This window comes from Mesocricetus auratus, unplaced genomic scaffold (assembly GCF_017639785.1).
Source record: "Mesocricetus auratus isolate SY011 unplaced genomic scaffold, BCM_Maur_2.0 Super-Scaffold_100004, whole genome shotgun sequence".
Lineage (NCBI taxonomy): Eukaryota > Metazoa > Chordata > Mammalia > Rodentia > Cricetidae > Mesocricetus > Mesocricetus auratus.
Genome location: NW_024429189.1, coordinates 110,083,573 through 110,109,514, shown reverse-complemented (window position 1 = coordinate 110,109,514; position 25,942 = coordinate 110,083,573). Strand labels below are relative to the sequence as shown.

The window sequence follows — 25,942 nt, the reverse complement described above, 5'->3', positions numbered from 1 at the left end:
GCTCTGACCCCCTCAATGATGGACTCTGGTAGTTGTAAGATGAAATAAACCCTTTCCTCCTCAACTTGCTTTTGGACATAATCACAGAAAAAAAAGCAAATAATCACACAAAGATTAAGTTACAAATGCTTCCTTTATTACATAAAGCCAGCATTGCTACTTCTAAATTCAGCTGTTTGTGCATCTCTACATGGTCAGTGTCATGCCTGTGATGTTAACAATCACACCCAAGTGTTGTTCGGTGGTCCCCTGTGAGTGTCACGGTGGTACCTGCTTCCCATTTCACACACAGCTGGTAAACTGCTCTAGGGGTTTGCATCCAACCAGGCCCCAGAGAAAATATACTCAACACTCTTCCACATCCTACTGGACCAGATGCAGCAGGGTTCTGAAGGAGAAATTAAAGATTGACAGCACCCTGGCTTATTAATATACTGCTTTATCATTTTTCATTAATAAAGTAGATTACAACAAAGCCCTAATTTGCAATATAATTAGTTGTTACAAGACACTGAACATTCTCCTGAGGATATACCATGATTTCTAAGTCACAAAGTCACCGCAAGCAGTTTCCCAGCCCAGGGAGCCTCTCACTGCAGGGACAGACGAGCTGCTGGCTACCTCCAGCACTGTGCTCTGGATGGTGCTCGGCAGGAACAGTGTGAAGTTTAAGCAGACACAATTGTGAAGCAGTCTCATGACACATCCAATAGAATGAAGACTGCCTGGCTTAGTCTTGCTGCTGTTAGTGTAAGTTAGTGTTGTACACATTATAAAGAAAATTCTAGCTCTTATTCTGTTTAAGTCAAGGAAAAATAGAGAATTTGGATGAAAATTATACATAGATTACAATCAGTTTTCTAAGCAAGAGAAACAAAAGTAACTGCTGAGGTCAGCGAAGATTATAGAGTTCGCTTCACATTGCCTTGTATTGTTTTGTGAACTGTGTTATTAAAAATCCTGAGCTTAACAAAATCTTTACACGTCACCTCATGAAAATAGGCATTTGGCCAATAAGAATTTAATTTCACACCAATGAAACTTTAGAGGCTAGATTTATGTAGGGTGGTGGTGTTTGCACACATCTACAGAATTTTAGTTCAATTTACTTTAAAAGATGACAAGACAAATTCCCCTCAGTGAGATCTGGCCTAATATGTTTGCTTTACGGACATAGTGAAAGGATAGTGTTAAACATGGAAGCTTCAATTCGTGGCACTGGCTGATGATCTACACAGGGGATCCTTCAAAAGCTACGATTAGGGAGCCACCTAGCTTTTCAGCAATACTATTCCGATTGAGGTCTTCTGGTCCATTTGCTTGATACTCATGCTTTATGCCTAGAGAGAAAAACAAATTCTATTTAGAAATATGCAAATAAAGACCCTTGTATATTATGGACCACAGAATGCTATATCCAATTGAGGGAAGAAATAATGTATAAGCATATGAATCAAAATGATGGCACCTCACAAACATAATGCTGACTGGAAGCAGCCAGAAAAACAAGTGGACATCCTGGTATGATTCCATTTATTTAACTCTAAATCAGCCCCAGCTAATATATGCAGTTACATGCCAGGGTATCAGTTATCACTGGGGTTCAGGAAAAGGTAGGGGAATGGTACAAATGAAAGTAAGCATCAAGAAAGGTTTAATAGGGCTGGTAATTAGATAAAAACCAATCATGTTCAGTCTGTGAAATTTAGAGTTCCATAATACTTTACTAAAGATGCTGTACTTAATAAAAAGGTAGGTCTAGTAATTTTTTCCTGGTATTTAAAACAAATGGAAATATGGGAGCTAGAGATATGGCTCAATGGTAAGAATGCTTCTTGCTCTTGCAGAGGACCATAGACCATGCACAGCACTAGTGTGTTTTACAACCAACCATTTGTGACCCCAGATCCATGGGATCTGGTGCCCTCTTCTGGACTCTGAGAGCACATGCACTTACATGTGCATGAACCCACATACTGATGCTCACATATGCACATAATTAAAAATAAAGTAGAAGCTGGGTGTGGTGACACATGCCCATAATCCCAGCACTTGGGAGGCAGAGACAGGTGAATCCCTGAGTTAGAGGTCAGCCTGGTCTACAGACTGATTTCCAGGACAGCTAAGAATATACAGAGAAGCTGGGCGTTGGTGGCACAGGCCTTTAATCCCAGCACTTAGGAGGCAGAGGCAGGAGGCTCTCTGTGAGTTTGAGGCCAGCCTGGTCTACAGAGCGAGTTCCAGGACAGTCTCCAAAACAATACAGAGAAACCCTGCCTGAAAAAAAACCAAAAGAACATACAGAGAAACATGGCCTTGAAAAACTAAAATAAGTAAAAAATAAAATGAATCTTAAAAAAAAAAAAACAAGCATGAACTAAAACACTGCTCCAGGAAACAGCTCTGTGGTGGCATTACACACCATGCTTAAGGCAGTGAACACTTAAGAAGTGGCACAGATGGGGTCTTAGGACAATTCCATCAGCACACTGGAGAGCTAGCTCACCTGTGGGCTTGCACACAGCAGTTTCTCTGCACAGAGCTGCTATGTTTTACACAGCTGCATAGTTAGTCTACAATTTGAAGATCATTTCTCAAACTCAAAGCACAACAGGTCAGTTTTTAGACAACTCTGAACAAATTTGGGAAAGCAATTGATGATTCCACTAAAAAAAGTTTCAAGGTATCTATCATTTAATATCCCTAAATCAGGTCTTATATAGCAATTCTCCTTAAAAGTATTTGAAGCTGAGAAGTCACTTGAAGCATCAGTTGAGAGATTAGTGAGCACACTATGGTGCCCCAACATCAATGCAAATGCATGCAGAACCCACTGACTTGAGCAGCAGTGGGGCTTGGGAAAGGAAGCAGCAATTCCTTCATTCATTAAAACAAGCGAGGACCAATCAGTTCTACTCCAATACAAAAGTCAGTCGCAGAAATCAAACCCTGTAACCTCGGCTCCCTCAGTTGCTCAGACACCACAGTGGAAGGGAGGTGAAGAACATTCAGATCAAGCCTCCTGCCCCAAGCTGAGAGAATTGAGGCCCATGAGGTTATTGGTTCTAGCCAAGGTCACACAGCCGTTAGACAGCAAGCTCAACCCTGTGCAAGCCTCTGGGCTTGTGCCTCATGCTCTTTCCACCATACCGATGACTTCTGGCTGGAGTCTGGCCAAGGCCACTTCCTCTAGACCCCAGTCACCCAGTGGCAAGTCAAATACAACTGGCCAGCTCAAGGTGGGTGTATTTTCCTTTGGACCCAGATGAATCATTTACCTAAAATCATATCATTGAACAGTAAAGCTAGAGATAAGAGAATGCTTCCCCACTTATTAAAAAAACAACAATTAAATACAAATAACATAAGCCATCAGATCCCCACCTGCTATGTGAGAACCTAGTTTAAAACCAGCTATACAGTGACGTACAACCAATGGGAAAGGAACAGGGTTCTGAACATAGGCCCACAGATGTAATGTGACAGAAATTACTCAGAGGGCATTTCTCCCTTCTTTGTTGCCAAAGCTTTCCAAAGAAAATAAGGGGTTTTAGTCCGGTGTTGGTGGTGCATGCCTTTAATCCCAGCACTCAGAAGGCAGAGGCTGGCCTCACAGAGGCCAGCCTGGTCTACAGAGCGAGTGCCAGGATAGGCTCCAAGGATACACAGAGAAACCCTGTCTTGTAAAACCAAAAAAAAAAAAAAAAAAAAAGAAAGAAAGAAAGAAAATAAGCAGTTTTTAGAGACATTCCAGTCCTGAGTCTGAGATACACTATACCCATAAACCTTCATATGTAAGTCTAGCACATACCTTGAAATTTCTTTTTGATGGCATCCTTCGAGCTTGCGTAGATCATTTTGCTTTTCAGAGACGCATGTTCTGGTGCCCTAGAGAGGAAGATGCCAGAATGAAAGGACTGCTTTAGAGAAAGTGTAGCCCCATCGTATTAAACATCTCCAGTGGAGATGAGACAGGTCTCAGAATCTATCAGTTTTCTATTTCCCACTTCTGAAGGCAAATGTTATTATGTACAATAACCACAGTGAAGAAAAAAGATACAAAAAAACCAAAAAAAAAGGCAAGTAAAGAAAACATTGCCTAACTTAAAAGCCTATTTAGTCAGCATATCTGCCACACAATTGTAAATTCCCCAAGGCAGGGACTTTACTAATTTTATTCAAAGGACTGTTTCCCCAGGCCCTAACACTGTAACTGGTATATAGGAGAAATAAAGCTTAATGAATGCACCTCATTCAAATCCAAATTCTGCTAACTTTAAGGCTTATCAATAATTACTTTTTAAGTTCTATTTTTATTTGTATCTATGAGTGTGGCTACTTGTCTGTATGTGTACTACACGCACACAGGTGTCCACAAAGGCCAGAAAGGCCATCAAACTCCCTGGAACTCTTACAGACAGTTGGAAGCTACCTGATGTTGATGTTGGGAAAACAAACCGTGGTCCTCTGCAAGGGTACAAGTACTTTTACCACTGAGCCCTCTCTCCAGGCCCCCAATAATTATCTTGATGTACCATTCTGCACAGATGGCAAACTGTCCATTCTTACATGTGTACCTTGACCTCGTGCTCACAGTGCTCACAACATCATGGTTTAACAGACTACAGGAGAGCCTTAATGAAACAGAAACGATGTGGAATCTACCATTACCTTCCTTCAAATCTCAATGCTTTTGGCCTGAAGTCCTAGACCCCTTATACCCACGCTGGCCTGGAACTCATGGAGATCCTCCTGCCTCTCCCTCCAAGAGCTTGGATTAAAGGTGTGTGTCACCATGCCCGGCCACAAGACTTTCATCTAAGGCTTAATGTCAAACAGTTGAAAAGACTAAAACAACTAGAAAAAAGCAAATAAATCACTTTAAAATGCTAACTAGATTACAATGGAAATGTTCTATATCTGTCAGTTGCAAGTGCCTACACATCAGAAATACAGTTATTCGTTCAGCTAAACAATGAATTTTAGTTGGGCATGGCAGACCATGCCTTTATTTACAGCACTAGGAAGGGCTACTGTTTAGTTCCAGACCAGCTTGGGCTACACAGTGAGACCCTGTCTCAAAATATCGAGGTATCTTTTTTAGCCAATTAAAATTTAAGTATCTTTATGTAGGTAGTAGTAGGGTCCTAACTAGAACATAGCAAACCTCGATGAGGAAGGAATGACATCAGTTTCCTCAAAGGAAACAAACTACATATAGCTAAGTGAATGTTGAGCAGGCTGATGCTCAGTATAGCATGCTGAAGGGGGGGCTTTGGGTTCCCAGCAGGAACATTTGGTACAAATAGGGAATTTTGATTTAGAAACTAGTTCTAAGAATCTACAAAATAAACTACCTAAAATGGTGTTCTTTCAAGTAGACACTGTAGCTAAACTATCGCTACAACTAAGACTTAATAAAGACAATGAACTTGTAACTTCAACACAAATTATTTTAGGGTCTGGGAATGCCTAACATCATCACCAGTGGTCTCCCAGAGCTGACAGTGAGAGAGGGGTTCAGAGCCACAGAGCTCTGTTCTAATTGCTTACCACAAGAAGAACATTAGCTCCTCTTTCCTGGACTCCTTGGTCTCAAAGCTTGCATCATACAAAGCATAGCGACAATCTTTCTCAGGCAGCATTCCCACAAAATGCTTGAAAGGATCAGTTATGGTAACACCAACATCTCCAACCAAAATCTCTTTGCCTTCTTCAACAACTATGCACTTTTTGTCTGCACTGAGACAAAAAATGACAGCCTTCTTTCTTTTCTTGATTTCTTCTGGTGTGGAACATTTCCGAACTTTCATGTCATAGAAAATGCGACATACTTCATCAGCAACCTGAACTCCTGAGGCCTAGAATGAGAATAGAGATGTGCAAAACGCTTAGAACAATTATAAGTTCAAATATAAAACATATATATATATATATATATATATATATATATATATATATATATATAATCTTAAGAGTATGACCATTATTGACTTCAGACTTACACATACTGCATAAGCCATTTTCACCACTACATGGGCTAAGGGGACATCTGACTGTAGTGGTCTCTGCTGTCCTAAAATGTCAGATGGGCTTCTTCATCAGCTGAATGTAGTCATCACCACCAACTCCCAAATCTGTCTCTTGGACAGAGGGTCTCATGGACCCCAGGCTAGCATTAAGGTCTCTATGCAGCCAAGTATGACTATAAACTTCTCACCTTTCAGTTTCTGTGATTACAGGTGTCTGACATTGTCTGGCTAACGCTATGCTGGGGACTGGATAAAGGCTTCATGCGTGCATCCTGACTGAGCTACATGCAGACCCTGAATTGTTTTTCTTACAGGTTTCTTAGAACCTTAACTAAGATTGCTTTCCTAGCTTGTATATTAATAATACCTGAAAAAATCTTTTACATGAAGCAAAAAGGATGTTTGGTTTCAACTTCTTGGCTGAAAAAACCTCCAGTCCTATAAATCTCACACACACACACACACACACACACACACACACACACACACACACACACACACACACACTAATGTAAAGATTTCAAAGTTCTGGTCAATATTCAATAACATTAATTTTTCTTTCAGTTCATCATGTGGAAGGGAAAGCTTAGTCAGCGAAGTGCTTTCTGTGTAGGTCAAAAATGACCTGGGTTCTAGCCCCAACATCCACAGCAAAAGCTGGGCCTTGTAGTGTACTTGTGGTCCCAATATTGGGAGGGCAGCAACTGCAAAATATTGGGCTTAGTGACTGCCAGCCAAGACTAATCCATAAACACTAAATCTTGTCAATGACAAGATGAACAGTTTCTGAGAAACACCTGAGGTTGACCTCTGGCCTCCACTACCACCCCCACCCCCCGCCATACATGAAGGCATGCACACATGCACATATGCACACATACATGTATTTCATTGATAAAATATTTAAGTTATAAACTGGGATTAGAATAAATGTTTTCCTGTTAATGGTAAACATCAGTTTAATCTGGGATTATGCTAACCAGAAAAATAACGCTTTATTATATTATTACTCTATCAGGGAATTAAACAAGATTGTGAAGCAGTTTCTAACCTTTCTGTCTTCTGTCCATCTTCATGTGCTACAGACACTAACTCCAGCACCCACCATTCTGTACACTTCTTTAACTGTTTCAGTTCACAATAGCTTTCCTAAAGCAAGGACTACAAGCTTAAAGATGTAATAAATAATATATAAATACTGATACTCAAAATTAATGGCAAAAGTGCATGAAAAGTGAAGAAAATCCTACAGAATGGGATTTCCAATCAAGAAATCTTTACTCAGAATACATGAGGAATCTTTTTCCAGTCAGTAACAAACAAACAAAAAAAAGAATCCAGTTAAAGGGTGAGCAATGGATCTGAGCAGACATTTCTCAAAAGACCATCCCAGGATGTTACAAATGACCAATAAACACGTCGGGGGAATGCTCTCCATCAGTAGTCATTAGAGAAATGCAAATCAGAACGTATACTTACTGGGATATTTAAAAAGAAAGACTGGGCTTGGGGGAAAGCTCAGTGGGTAAAGTACTTGTCCAATATGAGGACCTGACTTCAGATCCCTAGCATCCATGCAAAAGTCAGGCAAGATGGCATGTGCCTACAACTCCAGTATTGTGGGTACCAAAGACATGCAAGATCCTGGAAGCTTGCAGACCAGCCACTCTAGCAAAACACCAAGTTCCAGGTTCAGGGAAACCCTGCCTCCAAAAATATGGCAGAGAATGACAATGACACTCAACAGCAACCTCTGTCCTACACACACACACACACACACACACACACACACACACACACACACACACACACACACGGTATCCACTAACAGACATTACTGAGTATGGACAAGCTGAATTTCATATTGCAGCAGCAAAATGACAAGCAGGTCACCTGCCTGTGTAATTCTCAAAGAGCTAAACATGGAGTTAATAGATTACCTAAAAATTCCAGTTCTTGGTATAACAACCATGCAAATGTTCACAGAACAGTTATTCAGACAAAAAAAATGGAACCCCCCCCAAAGTCCATTAAGTGAAGGGATTTTTAAATGCAGTACATCCACACAATAAAGCAAAATTAAGAAACTGACATGCTACAATATAAATGAACCTCAGAAAAAAGAAGCCGAAGAGAAAGGGCCATGTACAGCACAATTCTTTTTATATAAAATGTCCCCAAAGGAGAATCTCTATCACTAGTAGTTTCCTGGGCAAAGGGAAGAGGAAGGGACTGACTGTTAACTGGCAATTTTCTTTTGGGAGTGATGGTGCATGCCTATATCCAAGCAAGCAGTTTTGACAGCTGAGGCGGAAAGACTGCCAGCCCAAGGCCAGCCTGGGCTACATTAGTGAGACCCAGACAAAAATACAAGAGAAAAAGATGCCTGCAAGAATGTGGGGGAGTGGGGTATATTGGGAACCTAGCATTTATTATTAATCTGGCATTTCATCATCCAATTGTTAAGAAGCCCTACATACACTGCATACAGTCTATCTAATCCAATCCATATCTACTCACAATACCCTCCAATCTAGCTAACTGAGTCCACACGTTTTTCTTATAAATGCAATTATTGTAAATGAACAGCAGCACTTTCATACAGTGGCAGTCAGAAAATTAATAGTGGGGAGAAAAGAAAAACTATATAACCTTATTATACTCATGTTACATTCTTATTACACATACATACTTATATTTTTAAAATCACTTTGAAGCCTTTTACAGTTTTAGTAGTATTTTCTGATCTTTGCAAGAAATGGGAATAATGTCAAATAATATTATCAAGGAAGAACTAGAAACAGACTCCAATTCCTCTCTAGTCCATAGTAAGGCTAATACCTGAGTTTCTTTTCACCAACAACCAGGTCTTTCTTTTTAAAATACTTTTAAAAATTTCTCATTCATGTCATGTCTCGATCAATCCACCCCCACTGCCTCCCTCTAACCCTCCCTCCCTCCCCCCCCCTCCTGAAAGTGTTCCCCTCCCTGCCTGACATGCTCTCATTTACTAGTTTCTTTTAATACCCAGAGTCCAATTGGGTATTAAACCAACTGGGGTGCATTAGGCCTGAACAGACGGCCTTTGTGTTAGGGAAGCATAGTGCCTTTGCTCATCCAGTGTTAGAGCCCGTGAGTCACCCTGTGTCTCAGGACAACAGAGCCACTGAGGTGGTCCAGACTGCCGGGTGAACTCTTGTTTCAAACCCTGTGTGGTTTGCCCAATTCTCAGAGGACAACGCGGGAAGCTTTGTATTTATTCAATCAGTATCTGAAACAAGACTTGAAAGTGCTTAGAAATCAATTGTGTACTATAACTGAAAAAGCAAGCACGATTCTGCAGTCACGGTGTTGCTGGCTCCAACTCTGGCAGCTGGAGCCTTTTCTATCACACACGTCGCCGTGCTGGTTTTAAGTCACAATATGTGGGGTATCAGAATACGATGGGTAGAGCCTAAAAATGTACATTCATTAGATCCAGGTGACTACTGCTAACATTTAGCCCTAAAATTTGATGAAATATGACTAATGCTTAGTTCACTGCTGTACTTTATCCCTTCACCTGTAAGTTGTGATGAAAGACTAGAGTCCGGTGGCCTAAATACAAGGATCTGTGCCACAGACACCTGGAGCAGTCAGTCTGTGGGCCCCTTCACAGATTCTTAAGCCAAACACACAGGGTCACAGAAGAAGCTGACTGCATTGAAACAGAGCTCATTCACCCGGCAGTCTGGACCACCTCAGTGGCTCTGTTGTCCTGAGACACAGGATGACTCACGGGTTCTAACACTGGATGAGCAGAGGCACTATGCTTCCCTAACACAAAGGCCGTCTGTTCAGGCCTACTCACCTCAGCCTGAGGACTCTCCTCTCAGAAGTATCGCCAGGCAGAACCTGTCTGGTTCCTTCAAGAGAAATTGTGAGAGGAAAAGACCTCTCCTATCAGTTTCACTTTTCAGTACTCAATTAACTGCTCAGGAGTCAAGAGCCTATAGATTTATTTTAAAGACAATTATATCAAATTCCACTTTAGATTTAAAGTTTGCATAGTTGAAACAATACAGACCACCGAAAAGCCTCTGAACCAGGGAACACTATGTTGCTGCAGAGCTGAGAGCAAAAATAGATTGCTTCCACAAGCTCTGATTACCTTAAAAAGCTATGGAATTCACAGCAGAAATTTCTGTGTTCTGTACCAGGACCCACTGGAGAGTACAAACTCACACTACACCCTGCGTCAAAAGAGCTGCTGCTGATCTAGCTTCAAGCATAGTTGCTTGTCTTGAGTCTCTTCTGGTGGTGATTTATAAAACTCACCAACTTGGGGGCTGAAGATAGCTCAGCAGTTAAGAGCACTGGCTGCTCTTGCAGAGGTCCTGAGTTCAATTCCCAGCAACCACATGGTGACTCACAACCATCTATAGTGGGATCTGATGTTCTTTTCTGGTATAAAAGTCGTACAGGCAGACAGAGGACTCATATACATAAATAAATCTTAAAAAAAGAACAACAACTGATATTAAATAAATACTAACGGTTCATGAAGTACATGGTCAAACACAAATTATACTACAGAGAATACAACGCTGGGTATAATCTTGGAAATGGCAGAATTAAGCTGGAAGAGCAAGTCTCTCAATTCTACCATAAGGATGAATGGAAATCTTTGAAACTTAAGACATCAAATTTTGAGGTTTTAATTTCTATCAACCACTGAACCAGTCCAAACCTAAATGTGATGATCACTAACAGCAGGCCATCCTAAATGAAAACATCAGAAAGGGGTTCATTTCTCACTGCTGTGCTCAAGTAGGACACCTCACCTTGGCTCCATTATTAAAACCCACTATACTTTAATCCTAATGAAAGAAAACTGTAAGTAAATCATTAATTTCTAAAATTTGGTTTTTCTAAGAGTCTAAAATATCTGAAAAGAGAGACTATTGCAGAACAGACACAACTGTAAATTAACTGACAGAAACAGTCAGCGGCTCCTTTCCTACCAGTTTCTCAAAGGAACTGAGAGTTTCAAACTGGGTCCATGGTTCCCTTTGTTTATATCATGCCTTCTGCACAGCAGGGTCAGCAAAGACAGGGCTAACAGGTGGGTTGCTGGCTCCAGCTAACGCCTCCCAGAAGTGACAGACATGACAGGGCTTCGGAGCTGACTGAGGACCGAGTCCTCCAACTGGGCCTCCTACTATACAGTCCCACTCAATTAAGAAAGTGATTAGAAAAGACCACAATCTGATCAGGACCAGGAAAAAAGAGGAGAGAGAAGAGAGGGGAAGGGAAGGGAGGGAAGGGAAGGGAAGGGAAGGGAAGGGAAGGGAAGGGAAGGGAAGGGAAGGGAAGGGAAGGGAAGGAAAGGGAAGGGAGGATGATGGGAATTCAATGGGAAGAGTGAGTGAAATTAGTGATTCCCTCCTGAAATTTATATTTATATATTCCTCTGTTTCTTAACTCTGAAATTCCAGAGTTCATTCTCCAGAATATGCTGACATTTCCAGCTTAGTCATCCTACTGAAAAGAGAATAAATGATGACACAAAAATGAAGGCAGACTCCCAATCACACTGAGGTATGACCCTAAGTTACAAAATCCCTACTCCAGCTGTTCTAGGGAAACATGTGGACCAATAACAGCATATGCCAGCATTTCTTTCCTGCCATATATTGTGGTAGCCATCACCATGAGTCAGAACACTGAAAGTATATGAAATAATAAGTAAACTCTTTATTGGATTTTAAGAAATTTTAAAAGTGTACATAAAACCGATACAATACTAAAATAGATTGTTTCGGGCAAACAAATTTATAAAAACGTATTACACAACTTTCTGTCTTGGGAAACAGTACACTGTTTTGCTAATGACTCATGTCACTTGAAACTTCAGTTATATTATGAAAAAACAGATTAATGTCTCTAAGGGCAAAAGAAGGAATTTTGAGGGAAGCAAACTGCTCTCTCTCTCCTCTCTCTCTCTCTCTCTCTCTCTCTCTCTCTCTCTCTCTCTCTCTCTCTCTCTCTCTCTCTCTCACTCACACACACACACACACACACACACACACTAAGGCAGGGTTTCATTATATAGCCCAGGCTAGCATCAAATTAATAATTATCTTGCCTCAACATCTAAGTGCTAGGAATACAGATGTACACAAACTTGGTATTGTTTATTAAAAGTATATGTTATATTTGTTTGGAAGACTAAAAGCAGTAAAAATGAAAAGCCAAAGTTTCATGCAAAACAGCTCAACTTAAGCAAATTAAGCAAAGGCTTAATTCTTCCAGGTGGCTTAAAAGAAGACCTTTTATTTCATCCCTTCCAAAGAAGCACTGGCTATTGGGAACTGGAAAAAGCTTATGGAGACCAGGAAAATCAACTTTGGCCCTGATCATTCTGACTAATTTGCAATTAACTGAGAATATGTTCTTTAAATAAGTTGGGAGAAATGCCTTAAACAAACAAAAACTGGCTATACCTGTGTCCTAAGCAGACCTGGGGGTGCTTCACTTTAGATCTTTCTCTGCAGGAGTAACATCCCACAGCATCCTCTAGCGCCCCCAGCACGGTCAGAGCTGCTCCTTCTGCACTGCTAACTCAAGAGGACAGGTGGAACCACATACGCCAACTGGGAATGCAGTGCTTGGCAACACCATTCAGTAAGTGCATGCCAGCTATTATTATTATTAACCAGAAGATCCAGTTAGAGCATCTTCAACTCTTCAGTGAGTCACATTGCCAGGTCTTAGTAAAGCCTTTGGTTATTGGACAAGTTAAAACTTGTATATGGATTCTGGAGAGATGGCTCAGCAGTTAAGAGCACTGGCTGCTCTTCCACAGGACATGGGTTCAATTCCTAGCACCCACATGGCAGCTCAATCCTGTCTGTAACTCCAGTTCTAGGGTACCTGATACCCTCACAGAGTCATACAGACATGTAGGCAAAACACCAATGAACATAAAAATAATTTTAAAAAACTTGTATCTGAAACAGGAATTTATTTATATATAGTAAAAATGAGACAAGTTACACTACAAGGGGCAGAGGGCAGGGTGGTAACAAGAACAGACTCTCCTCAGAGATTCCCTGTTTCCCATTCACTAGAACTGTGGCAGCTGGCTAAGTACCCATCTCTTGCTTTTCATGAATATTTAGTAGTGTCCTGAGGAAGAGACAGGGCATCAGAACACATGTGCAATGACAGTAGAAAGGACGTTACTGGTGGTTAGAGGGTACAAAAACTGGAGAAACAATGGAAGGGAGCAACTAAGAACAATAAAATTTGTTTGAAACTGACATAAAAAACCTAATTCTTTGCATGCTAACTAAAATAAGTAGCAGGATTGTTCAGCACGTAAAAGTGCTTGCTACCAAGTCTGACCATCTGAGTTCAATCCATGGAATTCACACGGTAGGAGGAACTAATGCCTATAAGTTGTCCTCTGTCCTCCATATGTGTACTGTGGCAGCAATGCATGCACACACACACAGACCAAATAAAGAAATAATCCAAACAATTACAATACCATGGGGCTGGAGAAATGTCTTAATAGTTAAGAATATCTACTGGTCTTGCAGAGGACCCAAGTTTAGTTCCCAAGACCCACACTGCATGGCTCACAACCATCCTCTTCTAATCTCACGAGCACCTACACCCGCACCCCACACACACCACCTCCTTTTAAAGACAGCAAAGAAATGCTCAATAAAGAGATCGATAAGAGAAACATTTTAAATACACTCAATGTAAATATACACAATTTTAACGAGCTCTTGACATCAGAGCTAACGATGCTCCCTCTATGAGTCAAAGACCACCTAACAAAACCCTCAATCAGACATAAAAAGCCCTCTTCTGAGTTGTTGGCTAGGCTGTCCAAAAGACTTCCATAACATACAGCCTATTGCTGTTGCCCTTGGTTGTCCCTGGAGGTGGAAGGTAAGTCCCTACTGCTGAAGACACCATGCATTTCAGAAACAGGGTCCAAAGGCCCCTGAGCTGGAAGTGACCAAAGTCAACCAACAGCCCTACCCAGCTATGACACCTACGAACCACATCAACAACCAGAATGGCAGGATAACCCTAAGGATGCAGAAATGGCATGCATACCTTGGCAGTGACCAACAGCTCTCCCACTGGACTTAAGAACTCATCAACAAGAGGGAAACCAAGTCTGGCACTGGGAATTCAGCTAACTACTCCGTGCTAGTGAAGTCACGGGTCTTGGAGGAGAATCTACAACCACCACTTTATTAAACCAGCACAATCTCTAAGTACACTCTAAATATCTGTCCTTATACCACAGATAAGTATAGTCCTCACCCTTCATCAAGGAAACTTCTCTTTGCAACAGAGACCAAGACAGAAAGCCACAACCAATCAGAATGCAGGGCTGCAGAGTCCAGTCCCAATGGACACATCTATAAAACACTCTTGCACCTAAGGCTCAGGGAACTAAAAGACTGTAAGAGTCAGAGCATCAGGGCGTTTACTATGAGATTTCTGTCTCCTAGTCACGTCAGAGCTACATTCAGAAGTCTCACCAACATGACTGCCCAAATGTGAACTGAACATTCAATGGACATGCCAAACTGGATGGGGAAAAGACCATGAGGCCTCAACCCTACACAAAAAAACTATAGCAGACTGAGAAAAGCTGGAAGAGAGAAAGGTGGTCTTCTCCAGGAAGAGCACACCAACTGGTTGTCCAGTGCCAGACAGCCCTGAAAACACACACAAGTAACATTACACAGTCTTGCAAGTTACATTTAGGAGTGTGTGTGTGTGTGTGTGTGTACACATGCAACAACAATGAAGAGGCCATGGATTTGAAGGAGAGCAGGGAGGGGTATATGGGATGGTTTGGAGGCAGGGATAAATGTTGTAATTATATTATAATCTCAAAAATAAAAGGTTCAATTGCACGACTTTAGGAAGCTATCACTCACAATGAAGAAAACTGTGGCAAGACTAGCCAGTGAATAAGTGTATGTTTTACCTTAAAACCTCCCTTCTCAGTATGTATTAATCACACAGGGATTCTCTGATATCCTGATAAACTGAAAATGTCTGGAGATATTAAGCATAGTTTTACAGATCATGCCTTTACTTAAAGATGCCTGGAAAATGAGATAAGATGGCTAAACTCATGTTTCTGCTCCATTTGTCAAGCTACAGGCCTGCAGGACTGCCATTAATAGCAAGAGCATGCTGGCTGTACCACTGCCTGCCCTACTCCCTCCCTCCTCCCCTACCTTCCTCCCTCCCTCCCTCCCTTTCCTACCTTCCTCTCTTCCAGGGCCACCATACCACACTCTAACTGCAGTTACTGCATCAGATACCAGTGATCCAGAAAATGTTTCAAGCTAACTGCTTTAAGACTGCTTCATTCTAAAAAGCCAGGAATGGTGGAGAATGCCTTTAATCCTAGCACTCAAAGAGACAGCTGGATCGCTGAGTTTGGGAGCAGGCTGAGTTCCAGGACAGCCAGGGCTACACAGAGAAACCATCTTGAAAAACCAAAAATAACTTAATCAACTAAAATATAACAAAGAAAAAAAAAGCCTAGTGAACAGTATTAAATTTATCACCAATATAAAACTCCTCAGTCACTTTAGAACAAAGCACAGATGTCACTGGGATGGTTTATGCAGCAGACCAAATGGAAGTTCTACTTATGATCTGTTTAATGAGTTGAGCTCATTATTTAGCATCCCTGAACATCTCACATTCTCTTCACTCATCTGGCTGCCTTCCTTCAGGGTCAGCTCAGATTCTCTTCTAAGCAAGCCTGTTCATCCACAGAGGGATGAGGATTCAAGAGACCCAACAGAAAAATAGCAGAAACCTGGAGGGGGGGTGCCGCTGGACAGACCTTTTTTCAAAGGAGAAATGACCAGTTATGGATTAGTCGGAAGGGAAATGCAAAGCACAGCCTGTCACACTCCTGTGCTGAAGGCCACCATCAAGAACCTAAATATATCCACGCTGGCAAAGATGCAGAAAAAGGTGAACTGCCACATATCATGGTAGGAATGTAAATGTATGTAGCATTATGGAAAATAATATGGAGGTTCCTCAGAACACTAAAAACAATACTCCCATAATCTAGCTATCCCACTGGTTATATATACAAAAGAAATCAAATCAGCCTGTCAAAGAGATGTCTAGTAAATGCCCATTTTTACTACGACACTAGTCACAAAAACATGACACAAAATCAACTAATATATAATCACTGTATTTGTTATCACTATGCCATTACCTTTTTTAAGAACTTGCCGGAACTCACAATCTTCCTGATTGGCCTCCCAAATGGGGGAATTATAGATGTGTGCCACCACACCAGACACCATTTGCTCCTCGTAATCAGATCATTTAGGATTGCTCCTGAGTTATATATTCTGGACACTACTCCCTTGTTGGGTGAATAGTTGGCAAGTAAACACTCCAGGTTTTCAGGTTATCAGTTCACCCTGTTGTTCCTGCTATACAGAACACTCTTAATTTCACTAATCAGACTATTTTGAAGAAATGGTACAAATGAAAAAATGAATTTAAATTTAGCATGAATCAACGTTATGAGGTAGACCATCAACATCTAAAATAGAAGTGAAATAGCTGAGGCATGAGCAGCTAGCTCCCAAATTTAATTTTGTAAAGAACTAAGAAACTGAAGGTATTGTCCATCTATGCCTACTTCAATGGCTCTTAGGAGGTAGGGATCAGGAGAAGGAAGTAGGTTAGACACAGGCCACTCCTCTTTAACCTCTGCTTCCTGGCAGTCAGGAGGCAAGCAGCTCTCTCACTGTATATTTCTATCATGGTGCTCTTGTTCTACCACATGCCTAAAAGCTATGGGCTCAGACAATCCTGGACAGACACCACTAGCCAAAATAAAACTTTCTCCCTTAAACTACTAACTTTGCTATTCTGTCACAGCAACAGTAGCTGATGTACTACATTTCTCCCTCGTTTGTAGAGTTTTAGCCAGACAAGCCCTTCTGCAGGGAGCAGACCAAGCTCATCTTTTCTCAAGACCCTTGAGGAGGCCCTGACTGAAACACTCTTCACACAGCTCGCTCTTTCTTTCTTTCTTTCTTTCTTTCTTTCTTTCTTTCTTTCTTTCTTTCTTTTTTTTGGTTTTTCGAGACAGGGTTTCTCTGTGGCTTTGGACGCTGTCCTGGAACTCGCTTGGTAGTCCAGGCTGGTCTCGAACTCACAGAGATCCGCCTGCCTCTGCCTCCCGAGTGCTGGGATTAAAGGCGTGGGCCACCAACGCCCGGCTACAGCTCGCTCTTTCTTACCATGAAGGATTAGCTTCCCCAGGACCAGCTTAGCAGAAATAGCTTTTGTTTTGCTTTTTTAACAAATTAAACAAGTGGTTTTGGCTTTTTTCATTCATCTATCAAGAAATGAAAAGTGATAAAACTGAGGAACAAAACAGCAACTAATCAAAGGCCATAGAGAAAGAGGCAAAACCAGACTCCAAAAACATGCCTCTAACAGCTATGGCTCAATAGAACTGGTACCACCTGAATTGCTACAAGGGAACTCAATGTCTGACACACAGTTAACACTCCCAAGTTCCCTTGTTCTTTCATGTGTTAGGCCTGTAAGCTATTTTCTATGATTCAAGATATCCAATAATCAAATCCACTCCCTTTCATTTCACAAAAGAGGAGTTTCTGTATGCCAGAATCATCTAAAGTGTCACCACAGCAATACTAGCTTCATCTCAAAGGATTTACATGAAAAGATTGAATTGCAATGTGTATAAAGGTGGGGTGCTATGCAATTGTTTCAATGCTTAAGCCTCAATTTTCAATGTATTAGAACAGAGGTATAAAACTTAAAACAATCCATCTCTACAGGAACTTGTCTGTCAAAATTAAGAAAATCCTTGTATAATTCAGTAACATCTGTGAGCTACTATGAAAAAGGGACTGCATTATTGATCTGTACAGACCCATCTTAAAAGAGTGGTACAACCTGGCTTTTAAAAACATCTTAGTATTATAAAAGCTGTCTGGAGAGATGGGTCATCAGCTAAGAGCACGTATTGTTCTTGCAGAGGATTTGGACTGAACCCACAAGGTGGCTTATAACTGTAATTCCAATTCCAGGGGATCAACACTCTTGGTCTTTGTGGGCTTTCTGCATGCATGTGCTAATACATAAACTCAAGCAGGCATAGGCACACACACACATAAATAATAAGACTTGACATTCTTAGCACTGCTTCTTAGATTTTGTGCAGAAGTACAAAGAATTAAAGTGTCAGTTTAGTATTCAAGCTAACTTCCCACCACAAATTGAATAAATCAATTCATAACAAATATGCCTGGTTCAATAAGACCACCACTAACCATAAACCAAACAGTTTAATGACTACTTTCAATGTGGCTAAGCAATTGTACTTTAAATTTTATTTCACTCTAATTAATAACTTTAAAGTTCTAAATTCCATTGCTAATAAATCTGTTTAACTGTATTAGAGGAAACTTGGGTATGTGAAGCTACTCTTTAGGCTACAGTCATAGTAGTAAATACAAGTCAAATATGGCCAATGAATATTTAAGCACTTGGGTTGAGACAGTCTTATTTAGCATCCAGGCAGGCCTAGAACTCAAGATCCTTCTGCCTCTGTCTCCATCTTCAGAGTGCTAGGATTATATATGCACAACACCGACCCTGACTGAGCTGTGCTTTAGGTAGAAAATATATACAGAATTTCCAACGATGAAAATGTGTAAAACTTACTATTTTTTCTATCAGTCAAATGCTGATATAATATTTCAGATAGGGCTAGGGATGACTTAGTAGAATGATTACACAAGGTCTTGGGCTGGTACCTAATGCCACAAATAAGTGATGATTATACTGGTTTAAATAAATTTCACCTTTGCTGGCTACTTTGTTTTTAAGGAACAAAGAGAAAGAATTGAATATACATATATTTCTGTGACAAAATTTCATGAGAATTCCTCAAAGCTCAATGACTTAAAGATCGGCCCCAAAGTAAGGTGCTCAATCTTAACCTGTGTCAACTTCAGCTCTGCAGCCATTTGAGAATACACCAAATGTACGTGAAAATATTCAAGACTAAGTGCTATCACACTGATCAGCCAATAGACAGAAAATTCATTTTTCTTTTTCTGTAATCAGGTTAAGAGGTACAAGCTATAGTATCACACACAAATGTTGAAAGTAGTAGTCTTCCTTCGATGGGACATCTGCTATAGGAGGTACTGAGGTCTCCTTCCCTCAAGTGCTTATTTATGTCTTACTGTAGCAGACTTCACAACTTTTACAAGTCTGCAACTAGACACTAAATTCATTTTACTTGTTTTTGATATTACTAAAAATTCTTAAATTGTAACACAACACACAGAAAACTATGGAACTGAGTAAGCAACATGTATCATGTTAAGTGGCAATGTCAGCCACTAAAATATTAGTTTAGAATAGGAGTTAAGAATAACTCCAGATTAAAAGCTGAATTCAATGGCATCCCTGTCCAGCAGATCCTGATGCATGTAACTAGAATTGTTTGAAGTATTAGTGGGCTGAATAAACCTGATATAGTTTCCTAACTCTACACCTTTAATGGCAAAATGTTAAGACAACAAGGGGTGGGAAGGATGGCTCAGAAGCACAATTCCAAGGGAAAACGTGTCATTTGTAACAGTACTACAAGGAAGCAAGAGCAGAAGGAAACTTAAAATATTCTTGGTGTTAAATACAAGACTTTGGATTTGACTTCATGAACAATCTAAAAGGGAAGAGGCTCATAGTGTTTCAATCATCTCATATTTTATGTTCTTTGGTATGTACATACAATCAGCAAATTCTACACTGACATCAGACTGAATCACTCAGAACAGGGCCTAGAGGATGTTTTGCAGACAAAAACAATGCATTTATATATACACAAATCAGTTTCCCAAGGCTCAGAGCCTTTCAGATGTCAAGAATGATATGCTCCATCTCAAAACAGTTATTACTGAAAGGAGGAAGTTTCAATAGTATGAAAATACAAACGTTGCAGATCCTTTACAATGTTAAGTGCTACTTCACTGAAACCAATTCTATTTATGGAAAACTGTTGTGATATGCCTGGTGAAGTGGCATATGCATGCAATCCCCATACTCAGAGGAGGATGGAGTGCTAAAGACCAACCTGGGCCAGCTACACAGGGTGGAGATCCCGTCAGGCAGAATGAAAATCAGTAAGTGTGATTCGCATCGTTCTTTTTAAGTGGGCTCTACGTGTTTGTTTAGCTTACAACAAACTTAAGTAGGAAGTACAGTGCCCACACATTCTCTGGGTGTTTGGTTTATTTATAATTCTGTGTATGGATGTGTGCTTGCTTGTCTGTATGTGCTACCATGTGTGCTCAGCTCAGTACCTGCAGGGGTCAGAAGAGGGTGTGGGGTCCTTTGGAATTGGAGTTAGAGGTGGTTGTGTGCCACCTAATGAGGGTGCTGGGACTGAACCCGGGGCCCCTACAAACAAAGCAGGTGCTCTTTATTACTGTACTGTCTCTCCATTTGTCTTAATATTCTGACTAAATGAACTGTTGCAGGAAAAAGAGACAAGTATAGAACGGAGGGGATAAATCTCTGTAACCCCAACTAAGAGGAACCATCTACTTTACAGTTCACCACTCCAGAAGCCTGGAAATGGCAGGTGAAATAAAGAGAAAGCATTTGTGCTCTGTGATTTAGCAGCTTAAGATGCCTGGAAAGACTCACATGGAGGAATACCAGTCCATGGTATAAGGATTCAGCACTGACAATCATGTTCTTGGGGTTTTTTGTTTGTTTATTTTGGTCATTGCTTGACTGTGTAGCTCTAAGTCAGCTCAGATGACGTCAGGTTCACAGGTATACCAGGTATAAAAACATAGGATGGAAGCTGATGGGACCATGGTGGTACCTTGCTTACCTAGATTATGTGAGGCTTCGGGGTCCATGCCCAACATCAATTAAAAAAAATTCATACAAAAACAGTACTAATAAACATAGAAACCATTTTCTACACATCAGATAAGCAAGGGATTTAAGGTTCAAATTAGGTAAAAAGAAATAGAAAGGAGGCTTGTATCAGGTATTTCCACCAACTGGGGATCAAGTGTATAAACACATAAACTTATGAGGGGCATTTCTTATTCAAGCAACCAAAAGGCTAACGAGATGCAAAGTAAAGCATACCAGGAGAAGGAGAAATTATATATATATATATATATATATATATATATACATATATATACATATATATATATTCATATTCATATATATGCATGCTCTCCACCCAGGGGTCTCTGTGTTTATACCAAGAGACACACACAGGGACTGGACAAGTAATATATAATAATGTATATAGAAACCAACTATGGTAAAAAAAAAGTTTAGAGAAATCAACTGGAGAAATGTCCAGTAATAGAGGGATAAACTTTTATAGTTTTTTGGGGGGGGCTGTTTTTTTTTTTTTAGACAGGGTTTCTCTGTGTAACATTGGTTGTCCAAGAACTCACTCTGTAGACCAAGCTGACCTCAAACTCAGAGATCCACATTCCTCTCCCAAGTACTGGGATTAAAGGTGTGCACCACCACTGCCTAGCTAAACTTATACAGTTTTATAGCGGAGTAATATCCGGTAGTTCAATCCAACACCATGGATTGGTGATATGTGTCAGAGGAAAGGCTTTTGCCCAAAGCCTGATGACACACAAGGCAGATGTAGAGAATCAACTCCAGCAAGTTGTTCTCTAACTTATGTAGACCTATGCAAGCACGTGTAAACACAATAATTTAAGTAAACGTAATAAAAAAACAACACCCTCCTCAAAAGAACACACAAAAAAATTTTAAAAGCTGAAAGGGGATAAGCAAGGTACAGCATATATATATAATTTAATCCATTAGCAAAGCATGAATTAAAAATACATGTATATATAATTAAAAGTATGAAAAGAGAAGGGGCTGGAGAGATGGCTTAACAGACAAGAGAACTTGTTGCTCTTGAGAAAACTTGGGGGTCAATTCCCACATAGCAACTCACAACCATTTATTAACTCTAGTTCCAAAGGATCTGACACCCACACAGTACACAGACATAAAACATCCACACACATAAATGAATAATAATAATAAAAGCCACAAAAGTGTCAAAGAGTGAAAACTATCAACTTCAGGTGACTGTGTTGAAATGCAATGAGCCCAGCCCCTCTGGAAAGCAGTGGTATTTGAGAAATCCGCCATCATTCTGTGTTCTGGGAAACAGATGATTGAAAAGGATAGGCCTTTTCTTTCTAGCACTTGGGAGGCAGAGGCAGGCCTATCCCTATAGGTGAGGCCAGCCTGGGCTACACAGTGAGACCATCTCAATTATTAAAGAAAGGAAGGAAGGGAGGAAGGGAGGGAGGGAGGGAGGGAGGGAGGGAGGGAGGGAGGGAGAGGAAGGAAGGAAGGAAGGAAGGAAGGAAGGAAGGAAGGAAGGAAGGAAGGAAGGAAGGAGGAAAGGAAAAGGCCATTGTGTATTCTCTAACAAAATCTGTTCATATACTCCTTCAAGACTCCCTGGGTTACCTGCCCAAGTTCATTCTTTCCCTTGGAGAAGTTTCTCCACCATGAACATTCTTTGAATTTATAACATCCTGAATGAAATCATTTCCTAATGGGCCAGTACTTTAAGGTCTTTGACACAGGAGTGGTACCTTTATGGGAGGAAAGAGACAACCAGGAAGAAGTACATTGAGCTGCAGTGATAACAAATACATAAAATATAACCCTCCAGGACAGCCAGTGCCACAGGGGAGAAAAAAAAAAAAAAACAACCCTGTCTTGCAAAACCAAAGGGCACAGGACAAACAAATGTACACCCAACCTATTTAACTGAATCATTAAAAGTATTTTTGCTAAGCACTGAGTGCAGAATAAAGTGGTAATTCAGTCTAAGCCAATTAGCTCAGTTCGGAGAATTCCATGTAATGTTAAGGGTTACATTATCACATATTCTTTAACTTTGTTTCAAGGCCAGACTACACCCTACTTTCCAGAGAGCTACGAAACTATGCTGCAAATGCACTCCCTGGTTAAAGAAAAGGCTAGCCAATCTACATGTGATGTGTCAAGCTGTACCCAACAGAACTGAGCAAATAAAGCTGGGAATTTAATGGTGAGCTGGCAAATAATCTTTGCACATAGGAGGAAGATGACACACCCAGTACACACTCAAAAATTTTATTTGGCATGTGCAAACAGAGGGTACATTTTCCCCCTGTGGGGAGGAGATTTTAGAAAGACATTTATGATTTTTTTTTTTTTTTTTTTGGTTTTTCGAGACAGGGTTTCTCTGTATTGTTTTGGAGGCTGTCCTGGAACTCACTCGGTAGACCAGGCTGGTCTCGAACTCACAGAGATCCGCCTGCCTCTGCCTCCCGAGTGCTGGGATTAAAGGTGTGCGCCACCAACACCCGGCTCATTTATGGTATTTTATAGTGAGACATTTGAACACATGACAGCTCATTTTTCTGATTTCAACTTGCTTTATTCCAATCGCTTCTAAAAGACTTAATGAGTATGAGGAAGTAATTATTCTAATTTAAAACAAACCCATATGCAGTTAAACTTTAATCTCTCCACTACCATCCAAAAAAAAGGGGGAGGGAGCCAGTCAATGGTGTGCTGATGGTATCTGTGAGTTCGAGGTCAGCCTGGTCTACATAGTGAATTCCAGGGTAGCCAGGATTATTACACAGAAAAACCCTGTCTCAAAAAACCAAAGGAAAGGGGGAGAAGCTTAGCATATTAGCTGACACCTGTAATTCCAGAACTCAGGAAGAGAGCAGAATGCTAGACCACCCTGGGCAAAATGCTAGATGCCCCCAATACCTGTAAACCTAGCACCTGGAGGCTCAGGCAGGCTTGCCTCAAAGTTCAAGTCCAGCCTGGGCCTCACAATGAGTTCCCTATCATTCTGGATTACAGAGTGAGACCCCGCCTCAAAAAAGGACACCAAGCAGCTAAAAGGTTTCAACTATAGAGAGTGCTAGAATCTGGGATAATAAAGGAGAAATTATCTCTCTCTAATACCCTCTAATGGCTGAACTGAATGGAGATGCTCCCTGCTAACAAAGCCAAACATAGTAAGAGCCTGTGTTCTGAAATCTTCCTGCTAAAAACTCACCCAGAACTGGTGAAATGGCTCAGCAGGTGAAGGCACTTGCCAGGCAAGTCTGACAACCTGAGTTCCATACCCAGAGTCCACGGTGATAGGAGAACTCCACAAAACCATGGAACTCCAGCACCCACGACCTCAGACCATAATAAATATGGATCTAAGAGTTTTTTCTCTCTCCCCCAGGTATCAGGAAACGCAACAGGTTCTTCTTTCATTGTGTTTGAATGTACATAGTAAAGTTAAGCTTTAAAACTAAGCATCCATACATTTAAAATGCTTGGCCCACTTTAAATATGAAGTTTGCATTCGCCACTTAGAGAAAAGATGTTAGTTACATCAGCAGACTAGAGAGCCGCCACCAGTCCACTCCATTACAAGGAGTGCTCACATGTATCAGAACTTAAATCCTTTAGATTTACATTTAAAATTTCGAAGAGGTTCAAAAGACTTCAGAACCTGATCTATTTGTAGCCGATACAGCATTAAACTCAAAGAACCAGACTTACTATTAAGACACTATTAAACACGATCAAGAAAACTACCCACTTAACCTAATGAGCCACCCTGCACCTGCAAGCTAGCTGCTATATCCTAAGGAAAATCAAAGTTGTTATTCAATGAAAACATTCTGTAGACAGATAAGTTGGTACCAACTGCTTCGAAGCGCACAGATGCAGTAACAGGATGATATTTCTAGCAGCATGGCAAGGCCTTGCCAGCAAATCATTGACCAAAAATGGTAACAGTATGCAGACAACAGTGACAAAATGTTCTACCTGATCGCCCAGTTGGGATACTGTTTTCCAGCAGATTTGAGGAACAGTTTGGAGGTAGAGAAGTTTGTAAATTACGCAAAATCTCCATCACCTCAACATAACGAATGTTTCTCTTGTTAAAGGCCTGGAGTAATTAAATGAACCTTCTGAAAGCTTTTAAATTTGCTTCGGGGAAGCAACATCATGTTCACCCAAAGTTGTGGCAAAGCCATGTTCTCAGGCGACGGCAGATTTCTAGTTATGGAAGGACGGACCCGGCAGGGAGGGGTTAAAAGAGACACTGCCAAGCTTGACAAGCCCAACGAGAGTGCCACTGAAGCTGATTGCCAGATACGACAAACAAAGCTACGGCAAGGCCACCCTGTTCTTAATCACGCTCGCTAGCAATCACCCCGCCCTCTAGGGTGTTCAATAAAATCCTTCTTTTCCTTCTCGGTGGAAAGGGCTGGAAAGGCTCATGGGTCACTGAGCTGGCCTTGGAGAAAACCGCACCCACACCGACGGTCCCCGGGATCCGCGGCCCACCCGAGGGACCTGCAGACTTCGGGATCGGCGGCAGCGAGGCCGGGCCGAAGACTACCCCGGGCGGTGGCCCGGGAGCTGCCTTGTAGCCGGGAGACGCGGTCCCTCCCTCGGCGGACGCCTCAGTTGCGGGTCACTCACCATGTTCGCCGCGGTGGACTTCGAGACGAGAGCTAGGAGACTAGCGGCAAAGTCCGTGCAGCGTCCTCCGCGCGGTAGCAATACCCGGAGAGCGAGCGCAAGGCGGACGCGACAGCTCGAGTCTATTAAGGGGCGGGTGGAACGGGTTCCAGCAAGAATGCGGCTGCGCGCGCTCCGCTCCGCCCCCCGTTGCTATGTAACAGGCCACCCCCCGGCCAGGCCCCACCCAGGAGGCCCGGCTCTCCGCAGACTGCTGGAAACCTCGCTCTGGCACT

General features: G+C 41.4%; 1 protein-coding gene across 1 annotated transcript; it reads right to left on the bottom strand.

The window, feature by feature from the left end:
* Nucleotides 1-114: 114 nt before the first annotated feature.
* Dstn (destrin, actin depolymerizing factor) lies at nucleotides 115-25,811 on the bottom strand. The gene is made up of 4 exons (XM_005068707.4): nucleotides 25,668-25,811; nucleotides 5,554-5,861; nucleotides 3,812-3,888; nucleotides 115-1,340 (listed from the first exon to the last, which is right to left on the bottom strand). The coding sequence occupies exons 1-4, from the start codon at nucleotides 25,668-25,670 to the stop codon at nucleotides 1,231-1,233; spliced, it is 498 nt and encodes a 165-aa protein (XP_005068764.1). The 5' UTR covers nucleotides 25,671-25,811; the 3' UTR covers nucleotides 115-1,230.
* Nucleotides 25,812-25,942: the final 131 nt, after the last annotated feature.

Excerpts from the sequence above, each read along its gene's own strand:
- Dstn (XM_005068707.4), bottom strand. Across the intron at positions 3,889-5,553 it reads GAGCTAATGTTCTTCTTGTG|GGCACCAGAACATGCGTCTC; the intron begins GTAAGCAATTAG and ends CTTCCTCTCTAG. Across the intron at positions 1,341-3,811 it reads CATCAAAAAGAAATTTCAAG|GCATAAAGCATGAGTATCAA; the intron begins GTATGTGCTAGA and ends TTTTCTCTCTAG.